The sequence below is a fragment of the Lithobates pipiens genome, unplaced genomic scaffold (assembly GCF_037356315.1).
Source record: "Lithobates pipiens isolate NorthernLeopardFrog02 unplaced genomic scaffold, aLitPip1_a1.2 Scaffold_16, whole genome shotgun sequence".
Classification (NCBI taxonomy): Eukaryota; Metazoa; Chordata; class Amphibia; order Anura; family Ranidae; genus Lithobates; species Lithobates pipiens.
The window spans coordinates 384,496,500-384,510,648 of NW_027507748.1; the positions used below are offsets into that span (position 1 = coordinate 384,496,500).

General features: G+C 42.0%; 1 protein-coding gene across 1 annotated transcript in view; it reads right to left on the bottom strand.

Annotated features, from left to right (window-relative positions):
- The window catches only part of VPS53 (VPS53 subunit of GARP complex), a 221,713-nt gene that overhangs the window by 97,279 nt on the left and 110,285 nt on the right, over positions 1-14,149 (bottom strand). Inside the window, exon 13 of the mRNA XM_077482250.1 lies at positions 10,206-10,300. Coding sequence (XP_077338376.1) covers positions 10,206-10,300 — 95 coding nt within the window. The remainder of the gene's footprint in view (positions 1-10,205; positions 10,301-14,149) is intronic.

The window sequence follows — 14,149 nt, forward strand, 5'->3', positions numbered from 1 at the left end:
GTGGTACCTAGTAATCTGTCCCAGTAGGAATAAAAGTGTTGCAAATGAAACGTATAAATAATCACTTTGATTTTCTTTTTAAAACTTACTAGACTTCCCTGCTGCCATAAAAAAGAAAGACTCAATAATAATGGGGCCAGTCATTTTCCACATCGCAGAGCAAGCATGAACTTAACGCATTCATTTTCCATAGATGTCAAAAAACAACTTTGTGGAAAAGAATCAGTCTTCCCATCTGTGATTAAAAAACATGCCTAGATTAAGGTTTACATTTAGATTTTCTATTCAAAGATTCTGAATTGTGAGGAAAATATTTGGCTGCTGCCTATCACACATCTCAAATTTGAGAAAAAATAGAATTTTGTACTCCTCATAAAAAGCCATCTCTGAGTCCACTGGAGCACTTTAACCTTCAGGTTATATTGCCACCTACAGTGTAGTTTGACACTGGCAAACAAAAAAAAACTATTGGCTAGCACAAGATAACTCCTCCCTGTTACCATGCCTCAGTTTCATAACAAAGCAGTGCTGAGAGCATGATCATGAACAAGAGGAGTGTACTCCGCAATAGACTTCAAGAAAAGGATTTTACAAAGAGTACAATAATTCTATTTTATTTCTCATCCACTGAGGGACATCAGAAGTTTTTCATATTTTGGACCTCCAAAAGTAGTCCAGCGGAGGGGTGAGCAACACAACAAACAGAAGCTGGAACCAGATGGGGCTTAACATCCACCTGGTAGAACTTAGAGAAACCTTGAGTAGAAGACCAAGTGACAGCTTTGCAGATATGGGGAATAGTTTCTCGATTCCAAAAAGCCCAAGAAACGCTCACAGGTCTGGTAGAATGTGCCTTAATGGCAAAGAGTGGAACCTGATCATGAGTCCAAAAGCTTGAAAGATGGTCTGTCTGAGCCACCTAGAGATGGTGGAACATGAAGCATGTGCACCCTTTTTAGGGTCCATCTGAAATGATAAAAAGTAAATAAAAGTGTATTTCTGAAAGAAGCAGTGGCTAAGATAGATTTGCACAGCTCCAACCACAAAAAAAAGTTTAGGGAAATGTCCTTGAGGTGAACTGAAGTCTTACAGAAGAGAGTTCTATTTCAATGGTCTCAAACTATGACCTGGGGATGGGATGTGGCCCTTTGATTGCCTTCATCCAGCCCTTGGGGCACTATTTTTCCCACCTACAGTAGCTCACAAAAGTGAGTACACCCCTCGAATATTTGTAAATAATTTTATTATATCTTTTCATGTGACAATACTGAAGAAATTACACGTTGCTACAATGTAAAATAGTGAGTGTACAGCTTGTATAACAGTGTAAATGTTTGCTGTCCCCTCAAAATAACTCCACACACAAACATTAATGTCTAAACCGCCGGCAACAAAAGTGAGTACACCCCTAAGTAAAAATGTCCAAATTGGACCCAATTAGCCATTTTCCCTCCCTCCTGTTTACATAAATTAATTGGTGGGATCTTGCCCCCAATAATAGGTGGTCAAAACACACAATAAATTAACAGTGAGAATTTCTAAGTAACTTCTGCTGATATAAAATTCAGAATTGCAACTACTTTATGGAGACTTGAAAAATATAAAAACCTGAAAATGAAAAGTACTAGTGTGCCTGTTAGCCTTGTTACAATTTCAGCCTTATTACCTTGTTAAAATGTCAACTGCAAACTACCTAATATACAGTATATAGCAGGTTAACAGTATATAACAGGTTAACTTTCTGGGAAACTGCATACTTTCTCGTCTTGAAACCTATCTCAAATTCCTTTCAGATTTAAGGTGCCTGCAAGGGAAACATTTTAATGGAAAACATTTCTGATTGAGTGGAAAAAAGTAAAAGTAAAAATGAATTTCAATGTAAAGTCAGGACAGGGTGTGTCTGGGTTACTTAGAGCTGGGATTACACGGGCTATAGAGGTACAAAGACAGACCCTCAATGCTTCTGGCTGCACTTATTAACTTATTGTGAAAAATATATTTGCGATCACCAAGCCTAGAGAGGAATAATAGAAGCAATGGACCAATACAGGTGGAATCTTCAGTAGCAGTATATTTAGTCTCTTTAGTTAGTATATGCTCCTGTTTGATAAAGCAAATCATGTTGAAGGCATCCAGATATGTTCAGGATGTTAAGTTACAGGCCACGCAGAAGATGTAGAAGAAGCACGATTTAAATAACAATAATAATAAAGTAATAAGTTAAATTGGTGCTGCCAGACGTGGTAATTATCCAATGTGCAGCATCTTAAAACTTTTTGGGAATTTTTTTTACACATTATAGTTGGTAGAGTTTACTAAGATGTCATATGAACTGGGCTGTCAACGCACCTCAGCACAAAAAAACGGATTTTTGCACTTATCAAAAAATCCTTTTCTTGGCGCTCAAGGGAACACAAGATGAGTATTAATTCTGAAACAAGTGGGTTATGCTGCTGCTTACAGGTAATTGGTTACAAGCAAACAAAGTGGTTAGTCAACCAGATAAATTCTCCCACATTAATCATGCTCTAGTTTTGAGTTAAAGCAGAAGTAGAAGTGAATCATGAAGATAGTGGTGAGTAGGAGTGTGTTTTTCCCATCTGTGTCCTATTGGGAAGATTTACCTTTATGTCCTATCCCATAGCCACCCACAGGAAGTAAAAATTAATCCCGCTAAAGTGATTGAATTTCTTGGTAGTCACCAAAACTTGTGTCCTCATTGGAAGTTATTCCTATTCTGATGACCAAGCAAAATGTGGAATTCTATATCTTTTGGTAATAATGATCCCCGGGATAAAGAGAGAGGGTAAAAAAGGGTAGCTTGCAGCTTAGGGACTGCTTGAAGGACCTTATGTCTGAAGCTGGCACCAGAAGAGGTCTGCACATTCACCTGGAGACCAGGTGGCAGCCTGATAAATCTGAGAAACATAAGCCAGATGCTGAAGCCCAAGAGGCACTCACTGATCTAGTGGAGTGCACCTAGACAGGAAAAAGGAGTAACTTTGTCCTAAGTCGGTAAGTTTGAATGATGAGATGGATGCCTAAGGCAGGCTATAGATGATGAGGTTTTCTTTCCTGCAACTACAGGTTGCAGGAATGAGAAAAATGGGGGTAATCTGTCAGAAAGAAATTGCAACGGAGAGAAACTTGAAAAGCTCGCACCACATTAAAAAAATGGAGGAATATCTCCATGGGATGTATCAGCACAGGGCAGAGAAATTTAAACAAGATTTCCTAGTTAAGGTGAAAGGGAGAACAACCTTATGGAGAAAGGAGACTTTGGAGGAGCCCATAGAAGCGTCAAAGCTAAATGCTTAGAATGAGTAAACATTTCAGGGTTAGGCCAGTCACCATACAAAATAGATTTCAGTCATGAGTGTACAAGGAAATTTTTAACAGGCTGGGGACCTTTTCAGGCTGTTCAGACTGGTGACCATAAATAATTCAAATGTAGTTTGAAACCTTAAGTCTAAAAGCAAGAGACTGAGACTCTTCAGCCACAAACTTGTTCAAAAGAGATGGGTTACACTCTTGTTGAATGCACAGAGATAGCTCCAGCAACAGGCAAAACAAAGAGAGACTCTGGAGGAGTATGTGAAGGATGTGTATGCTCCTCTGCTTTCTAAGTGGACTATCATGGAAATTATTTTAGCCATGAAATGACATGGCTGCCAAAAATCAATCTCTAATTAACGCAGAAGGGGTGTCATGGTTGGGGGCATCAGGGAAGTCTCCAGGGAGCTTGATGACTTTAGCAGGGGAAAACTCTGCAGGCTAATGGTGTTAGGCCCATGGGCAGGGGCGCTTCAAGTTGTCCCTGTTAGTGGATCGCATACCAGAAGGACCCGCAGGACTGCTTCCTCTGTCCACAACTTTATCCCAGAGATCTTTTGACAGTTTGCCTCCCATAGTTGACTGTTTGTTTCAGCTGCACTACCAGAGACTGAAATGCTCCAGGAAAGCTCTTTTCATGCTGAGCTAATCAAAATTACCACAGCTGATCACAGTTGAAAGTCAAATGGCTTTGTGTGCCATTGATAAGGTGATCATAGTTACATAGTAGGCGAGGATAGATAGATTCCATAGATTGGAGGATCCTTGCTGTGGTATTTGGGAGGAATCCCCTGTTGGATGCAGTTTTTAATTATTGCTTTGCATTGGTAAGGTTTTTTTTTTTTACATTTACATATATGTGGACATGGGGGGGAACGTTCCTTTCTCCCCATGTCGACAAAGATTTCATGATTTATTGCCCCCTTTTTTTTTTATGTGTTTTATATATACCTTAGGGGGGCCTCTTCTCTATCTATTGCCTTGGGCATTTTTGGGACTACTTTTTCGTAGCAGATCCCCGATTGGGTCAAAATATCTGCATCGGGACAAACCTACATATTAGTCTCTGCTCCAGCTGAAAGAATTGTGTAATTTTTTACTTTTTTTTTTTTCTTTTTAGTCTTATTGCCTGCTCCCCTTATTGGATCTGAGATCCTTGGATTCCTTTGTATGCTTGGAGGGCTATAATAGATTTATGGGTTGGCTTTTGACATCAACAGAGCTGTATTGTGCTTGTCCACATTCTTTGACATGTAAATTTTTTAGTTTTTTTGATATATATTGTATATGTAATATTAATATATCTTCTTTCTACGTATATATTGTTTGTGTTGTAATCCATGTTCATAGGTTGATGATACTCATTTCTGTATTCTTCATTTTTTAAAAGTGGCAAAATTATCCCTGATGAAGATTATTGTTGTTCATAAATTATCGAAACGCGTTGAATATTCACTCATGGATGTTCTTCATTTATGTAGTGAAAAATTATTTTACCACATCTGTTTTTGTATGGATATACAATTTATGTTCCTTTCAATTATTTATCTGTGTATGAATAAATTGAATTTTTATTTTATTTTACTACTCTTTTTCTATATTTTTGTTATCAATTGCCTTAAAAATCCCATTTTCAAGGTTTACTCTTTTAAACATAGTAGGTGAGGTTGAAAAAGAGACACAAAGTTCATCAAGTCCAACCTATGTGTGTGATTAAATGTCAGTATTACATTGTATATCCCTGTATGTTGTGGTCATTCAGGTGCTTATCTAATAGTTTCTTGAAACTATCAATGCCCCCCACTGAGACCACCGGCTGTGGAAGGGAATTCCACATCCTTACCACTCTTACAGTAAAGAACCCTCTACACAGTTTAAGGTTAAACCTCTTTTCTAATTTTAATGAGTGGCCACTAGTCTTGTTAAACTCCCTTTTGCAAAAAAAAGTTTTATCCCTATTGTGGGGTCACCAATTTGGTATTTGTATATTGAAATCATATCTCCTCTCAAGCGTCTCAGATACGCCTGATTAAGTGTATAAATAATTTTAAGAAGGGGGTGATCCTTTTTCCAACTCAGTGATTTGGTTTTTGAATTCGTTTTATTTTTTTCTGACGTATTGGTGTTATATCTTTCACTTGGATGTTATAAGCTGAACTGAGTAAATGCAGCTGGATGAAACAAAAACTGTCTGTCTTCATTTCAGGCTGTAAAGCATGATTCTTTCCTATACGCACTGTATAACCACTAAAGTGACTAACTTCTGGTCATACGCAAAGATGAAACAAATCCTTCTACATAAGTTGTACTGTTTATCTGCAGCTCTCTCCTTCACAACCCTTTAACCACTTCCCGACCAGCGCACGACGATGTACGTCGACAAAATGGCACAGGCAGGCATATTGGGGTACAGGTACGTCCAATATTCAATGCCGCCCTGCCATTGGGAGCGCGCCGCCGGCGGCGCGCTCCCGCGCTGGTCGGGACCCCCGTGAGTCCGGTTGCGGGACCCCCGGACTCGATCGCCGCGGGCATCCCCGCGATCGTCTCACGGAGCGGCCGAATGGAGGAAATGCTGTGTAAACAACATTTCTCCATTCTGCCTAGCAACTAGTGACGCTGATCTCTGCTCCATGTGATTGGAGCAGCGATCAGTGTTCACTAAATGAAAGCCCAACCCCCCCACAGTTAGTAACACACCCCTAGGAACACTTAACCCCTACACTGCCACCCACTGGTTAACCCTTTCACTGCCAGTGTCATTTACACAGGAATCACTGCATTTATATAGCAGTGATTACTGTATAAATGACAATGGTCCCAAAAATGTCCGATGGGTCCCCCACAATGTCGCAGTCACAATAAAAATCGCTGATCGCCGCCATTACTAGTAAAAAAAAAATAATAATAAAAAATGATTAATAAAAATGCTATAAAACTATCCCTATTTTGTAAACGCTATAACTTTTGCGCAAACCAATCAATAATCGCTTATTGCGATTTTTTTTACCAAAAATATGTAGACGAATACGTATCGGTCTAAACTGAGGGAAAAAAATGTTTTTTTATATATTTTTGGGGGATATTTATTATAACAAAAAGTAAAAAATAATGCGTTTTTTTCAAAATTGTCGCTCTATTTTTGGTTATAGCGCAAAAAATAAAAACCGCAGGGGCGATCAAATATCACCAAAAGAAAGCTCTATTTATGGGAAAAAAAGGACGTCAATTTTGTTTGGGAGCCACGTCGCACGACCGCGCAATTGTCAGTTAAAGCGACGCAGTGCCGAATCGCAAAAAGGGGTCTGGTCTTTGACCAGCAAATTGGTCCGGTCTGCAAGTGGTTAAAATACACAGATCAAAGGCTTTTTCTCAGCTCCAAAAGGCAGAATGGCAGGGATCGGACATTACACAGTGCACAACAGTAAGGCTCGGTGTAACCCGAGACCTGAATGGAGGGAATGGGAACACCCCTTCTACACATACACACTCACAGGAAAACCTGCAAAGCTGAGGCTGCCAATCACCAGTTGATACTGCCAATCACCTGGGGTGGGAGGGGGTTGTCTCCTGGGATTGCTTGGTGTCAAGTTAGACTGTTAGAAGTGCTTCGTGCAAATAGCAGAGGGAGGATAGATCAGATAGGAACCACACTAGGTGTTTTGGATTGAGGCTAGTACACACTACCGAAGGATATACTTTATTTTTATTTCAGGGGTTTACAGCCACTTTAAAGAACACAGCACCTGCACTGTTTTTGGCAACTTAGTGCACCACAACCCAACAAATATTCACATTTGTGCACTGTGGTGCGATGAGTACATTTTTTAATTGTATATCTGCTATTCACAAGTATATACCCCTGTGTTAAAGTGAAAAGAATCCCTCTATCTGATGAGGACAGTGCCATCTTAGCCTCTATTTAGATCTGCAGTTGCCATGCTGCCTACCCTGAACACTACACTAATGTACTCTACACATGGAAGGGTGTGCATGAAAACACTGCAGAAAACAGTGTTGGACAGTGTTCAACAACAGCGTGGAATGTTGGTGCGCTCCTCAGGTTGTCTGTTCAAAAGGGCTTCGCAGGGGGTTTTGTGAAACAATGGCATTTTAAACTGGTTTGTAGAACAGGGTAACCCTATTATGTACACATTGACAATACATGAAAGCTACAGCAAGTATGGCATCACAGGAAAAAAAAAAAAAAAACACAGCCTATTCCTTGTCATGGAAAATAAAATAAAATAAAGTCTAGGAACAAAGGGGGGTGGGGGGTAGAACATAAGAGAACAAATTGTAGTTCTTGGTCTTCCTCCACCCTGGGTCCCACTCATGGCCTAAATAGAATGGAGGCTAGAAAGTTGAACAAGGAAAGGGAAGGTAGAGGGGAAAAAAGAAGGAAAAAAAAAAAAAACTAACTTAAGTTGGGTGTTAGTGTACTTCTCAGGTCGTCTGTTCAATATGGCTGTGTAGGGGTTTTTCTGAAACAATCTGCCCTTAAGCATTTTTATCATTTGACAAATCCTGATCCAGAACCATTTCACTTTCAGACAGTCCCAACAAATATGCCCAAAAGAGCCATCTGTTTGGCAAACCTAGAAACACGTGAATGGGTGAATCACACGAAAAATCCTCAAAAGGGACCAAGTACCATTGAAGTAGAACCTTATAGTTTGACTCTACAGTCAGCACTTAAGTGGAGCTCCTGGCAGTATTGGTCCACATTCGAGTCCAGTCATCCTCCATCGTGAGATCTTCCAAATAATTATCCTATTTAACAGCATAAGAGTGAAGGGTGTCTGTAGTTTATGTAGACAAGAGGGAGTATATAAGTATAAGACCTAAGCCCCCTGGTTTATTGAGGAAGGTTCCCTCAAAGGCCTTGGTTGAAGAGATGTTTTTTTTTTCGAGAGTTCAAAGCTGTAAGAAATGTTTAGTTTGCAAGAACTGGAAAATGTCACTGGGGTCAGGTGTGCATTTGTCCTTAAAAGTTTCAAACAGGATAATAGTTGGTCAAAAAGTGAGTAGTCCAGTATAGGCCCCATGAGATCCAAGTGTTCAAAGTTTGCTGAGCAGCCAAGCCTGGAGGAGATTTAGGATTACCCAATACTGAGAGCAGAGGAGTATGTGATGAGATCAGATTATGTGCATATTTTAGACAGTCCCAAAGCCATAGAGAGTGCTTGGTAATAAGGTGTGCAGGGGACCGCCTTCTTTACAGACATCCACAAAATATTTTTTTATTGAGAGAGGGCCACAGGGATATGCTTCTTAGGAGACCCACAAGAAAACTCTTTTGGGTGATTGTTATTACACCAGCTGGGCTCCTTGATAACATGACTTTGATTAAAAAATGTATTGAACATTCCTGACTTGAGATTTCTTTCCGAAAATAATGAAATTGATGGGTTTAGTTCTGCTTTAATGTGCATTCCACAGTAAAATGAAATCTACAGTAGTTTGACAGCAACCTAAGGATGCTTTATTGAATTCATGCCAAGAAATCAGACTGCAATGAAGGCAAATGTAAAAACGATATTTCCCAACAGACTAGAATGTTAATCTGCCACGAATAACAACATCGTAAAACTTTAAAGTATGTGTATTCCCAGCTGGTTGGTGTGACTTTAAATAAGAATATCTTCATGTGAAATGCATTATGAATTTTTATTTCATGACCAACTAGATACTCTTGTTCAATCTTAAATTAATATCCTAGAACCTGGCATTCCTTTGAGTTGGTCATGATCATCGTTGAACATGTAAGTTTGCAGGCATTGATCTAGCACTGGGGTCCAGCACATGGTGGCCTGCTTCTTGTTTAGCAGTAAAGATTTAATACGATGGATTAAAGTATATATATTTTTTTAAATTAAACAATAAAATGAGTTACCATTCTACGAAGGCAGTATACACATAGTAGAGTATATCCTAGGTTTCTCTAGGTTTAGGCAGAGAGGTTGTTTTGATGTGTAAATATGGCTGTCATCAAACCGCCACTGCACATTTGTTTTTTTGTGGCTCAGATCGCTACGGCAAAACCAGGTACACTCTCTTTCTCCCAAAAAGTGCCAAATGTGGCAATGGAAGGGGGGGGTGCAAACAAGAGGGGCTTCCCCTTTTGGGTGGAGCTCTGCTTTAACACTGCCACAAGCCACCAATAGGGAGGGTAGATTGAAAGAAGAATTCCATCTTGAACTAGCCTTAAAACTGCCCCCGCCCCCTTAACCCTAACACCTATGCGGATTCACCTATTTTCAGACTGTTCCAATCTGGACATGTTATTGCACTCGTGTGATCCAACAGCATATGCAGGAGAGAGGAGGGAGAACCAATAACAATTGTGACATGGGAACCTATGGGTGACATCACCTCATCAGGCTTTAGAAGGCTGAGCTAAGTGCTTTCTCCCCTGCAGCCGCTGTTGACTGACACAGGTAAGATCACACAACCTTAAAATTATGCCTTCAAACCCCTTTGTGTCAACTTGTGTGCATGTTATTAAGCCAAAATCACCAGGGTATGTAAACTTTTGATCAGGGTCATTTGGGTAGTTTATGTTGTGATTATGATTTAAAAAGATTCAGCCAAACACTAACCATGAGTGAAAGAAATGTTTGTGTTATCATTCATATTCTCTGAAAAATGGGCAAGAAATCAAATTCTGCCAGGGTATGTAAACTTATGTTTTATATATATATATATATATATATATATATATATATATATATATATATATATATATATATATATATATATATATATATATATATATATATATATATATATATATATATAGACACATACACTCAACTAAGTAGAATGGAGAGAAATACATAGCAGCAAAACTGGAAAATAAGACCACTCACCTGTCTTGTGACTCGATATACACATATAGATGGGGCTCAAAACACTTAGAAATTATGCCATGAAAGGGATTCTCTGGTACTTTCGGCTTCTTTGGCTGCAAAGAATACATAGTGGCTTCAAACAAAAACTTCAGTCACTGACTCTATAAATATATTTCTTTAGTGCACGGACTGTAATTCTTCCATTCCCCTGACCTGCTTGTGACCATGTTGGATTCACTACTAAATAAGTACTCCTAATATTTAGAGCTTTGGGGCTAGGTTCACACTGCCACACAGAGGGTCTCCTAAAAGATTTCTATTCAACTTTGCACATCATAGATGGCGTATCTGTATATTCTGTGTATGAACATGCTTTAAACAGTATCCTTGGTGAGCCTGGTATGCTGGTCTATGCCCCAATATATCACACACATATATACACACACATATCACACACATATATTCATACCCCCAAAATTTTTCACATTTTGTCATGTTACAACCAAAAAACGTATGTTGTTGGCATATTATGTGATAGACTAACACAAAGTGTCAGATAATTGTGAAGTGAAGGGAAAACGGTTTTCAATTTTTTTTTACAAATAAATATCTGAAAAGTGTGGCATACATTTGTATTCAGCCCCCTTTACTCTGATACCCCTAACTGAAATCCAGTGGAACCAATTGCCTTCAGAAGTTACCATAATAGTAAATAGTGTCCACCTGCATGCAATTTAATCTTAGTATTAATACAGCTGTTCTGTGAAGCCTTCAGAGGTTTGTTAGAAAACCTTAGTGAACAAACAGCATCACAAAGGCCAAGGAACACACCAGACAAGTAATGCCGCGTACACACGTAGCAGACTATCCGGCGGACTTAGTCTGGCGGACTTTCCGAACGAGCTACCTGCCCACACACAGTACTTTTGCGGCGGACTAATACTATGTACTAAGTCCGCCGGACTATACGCTGTACTTTTGAAATTAACGGACTAGCCCACACACGCGGAGGAAAGTCCGCTTATTTTGAGTGCGTCTCCAGGTAGCCGGGGCCAGCGAAGGAGGCGTTGATGGCCCCGTCACCTGGTATGGACTTAAAGGGGAATCCCTACGCCGAAAAATCGGCTTGGCGGTCCCCCCCTAGGTCCATATCAGACCCTTATCCGAGCACGCTACCCGGCTGGCCAGGAAAGGGGGTGGGGACGAGCGAGCGCCCCCCCTCTCCTGAGCCGTACCAGGCCACGTGCCCTCAACATGGGGGGTGCCTTGGGGAAGGGGGGGCCGCGCCCCACCCCAAAGCACCTTGTCCCCATGTTGATGAGGACAAGGGCCTCTTCCCGACAACCCTGGCCGTTGGTTGTCGGGGTCTGCGGGCAGGGGGCTTATCAGAATCCGTGAGCCCCCTTTAATAAGCGGAGGAGCCCCCACTAGCGGAGGAGCCTGGCTTTCTTCTTCGCCGCTGCCGCCCTCTTCTTCTGACTTCGGGGGTCTTGTCCCCCTCTTCGGTTCTTCTTGCCGGGCCACCGCTCCTTCTTCTAGCTCTTTTACAAGCGGTGGCCCGGTCTTCTGTCACCGCCGCCGTCTTCTGTTCTTCCCCCTTCCCCAAGGCACCCCCCCATGTTGAGTGCACACGGCCTGGTACGGCTCAGGAGGGGGGGGGGCGCTCGCTCATCCCCACCCCCTTTCCTGGCCGGCCGGGTAGCGTGCTCGGATAAGGGTCTGATATGGACCTGGGGGGGACCGCCAAGCCGATTTTTCGGCGTAGGGATTCCCCTTTAAGTCCATAGCAGGTGACGGGGCCAGCAACGCCTCCTTCACTGGCCCCGGCTACCTGGAGACGCGCTCAAAATGAGCGGACTTTTCTCCGGGCGGGAAAAGTCCGTTCATTTCAAAAGTATGGCGGACTGGCACACACACGGCCATACTGTCCGCCGGACTCGCATTTCGGCGGACAGTATGGCCGTGTGTGTGCCAGTCCGCCGTACTTTTGAAATGAAAGACTTTTCCCGCCCGGAGAAAAGTCCGCTCATTTTGAGCGCGTCTCCAGGTAGCCGGGGCCAGCGAAGGAGGCGTCGCTGGCCCCGTCACCTGGTATGGACTTAAAGGGGAATCCTTACGCAGAAAAATCGGCGTGGGGGTTCCGGCTACCTGGAGATGCGCTCAAAATGAGTGGACTTTTCTCCGGAGGGAAAAGTCCGTTCATTTCAAAAGTATGGCGGACTGGTACACACACGGCCATACTGTCCGCCGAATGCGAGTCCGGCCGACAGATTGGAGTGCAAAATTACTTTGAGTCCGCCGGAAGACTTTTCCACCGGATTGTTTGATCGTGTGTATGAGGCATTAGGGATAAAGTTGTGGAGAAGTTTAAAGCCTAACTCCACTTTTGTTGAGAAAACTGAGGAAATCTGCTGGACCTGCATTGTATTGAAAGTAGCTCTCAAAAAATGAAATTTTTGTTGCAAGGGATGCCTGAAATCTGATTTGTATCTTAGGCAGACTTCTAGGAAAATTGGTGAGCCAATCATAGAAGCAGGAAATTATGTTTTTGGGGAGTGGTCAGTACACACTCTGTGTATAGAACAGCTCCAGGTAGCCATATTGCAATGTATTCTCAGAAAATTACATTGACTGCAGATTGAAAAGGAAAGGTCATTTTTAATAAAATTCAATTACAATATGATCAGTCAGTGTCGCATTTAGACCCCTTTCACACTGAGCCGCCCCGGGTGTCAGCGGTAAAGCTGCGCTATTTTTAGCGCTGCTTTACCAGCGTTTTAGTGGCACTATTCGGCTGCTAGTGGGGTGGGTTTAACCCCTTTTCGGCCACTATCGGGGGGGGGGGGGGTTAAATCCGCCGGCAAAACGCAGCTGCCTATCCCAAGCTTTGAACATCTCACAGAGCACTGTTCAATCCATCATCCACAAATGGAAAGAGTATGGTACAACTGCACCCCTACCAAGAGGCCCATGGCAACTCTAGAGGAGCTGCAGAGATCTACAGCTCAGGGGGGAGAATCTGTTAACAGGAAAACTATTAGTTGTGCACTCCACAAATCTGGCCTTTATGGAAGAGTGGCAAGAAGAAAGCCATAAGAAGTCCCGTTTGCAGTTTGCGAAAAAACATGTGGGGGACACTGCAAACATGTGGAAGAAGGTGCTCTGGTCAGATGAGACCAAAATTGAACTTTTTTGCCTAAAAGCAAAACGCTATGGGTGGTGGAAAACAAACACTGCACATCACCCTGAACACACGAGAGTATCACCTCAATCGGTAGAGTGAGAGCAATAATTCTAGCCCTAGACCTCCTCTGCAACTCAAAAATTGCAACCTGTGGATTTTTTTTTTTTAACGTCGCCTATGAAGCTTTTTAAGGGTAAAAGTTTGTTGCCATTCCACGAGCGGGAGCAATTTTTAAGTGTGACATGTTGGGCATTAATTTACTCGATGTAACACTATCTTTCACAATATATAAAAAAAAAAATGGGGTTACTTACCGGTAAATTGCTTTTCCAGGCGTCTTTCAGGACAGCCACCATAAAGAGACCCCGGCTCCTCCCCTTCTAGGAAGCACCACCGTTCCGACACAGATTTAAGCCTCAACCTCCCCTCAGTTCTTTGCGAGTACCTCTGGCCTACAGGGGAGACACAAGAACACGTCAAAACAAACATCAAGTCTTACCTGACGGTCCCATGCGATGAGTTCAACAAAAAAGCTCCCATCTGGGTGGGTATCGGTGCTGTCCTGAAAGATTCCTGGAAAAGGATGTTACCGGTAAGTAACTCAATTTTTCCCAAGGCCGTCTTTCAGGACAGCCACCATAGAGAGGATAAGCGAGTACCTTACCTCAGGGTGGGAAAACTGCCTGCAGCACCTTACGACCAAAAGCTTGGTCCTTAGCAGACAGCAGATCCAATCTGCAGTGCTTCGCAAATGTAGAGAAGCTGGACCACGTTGCAG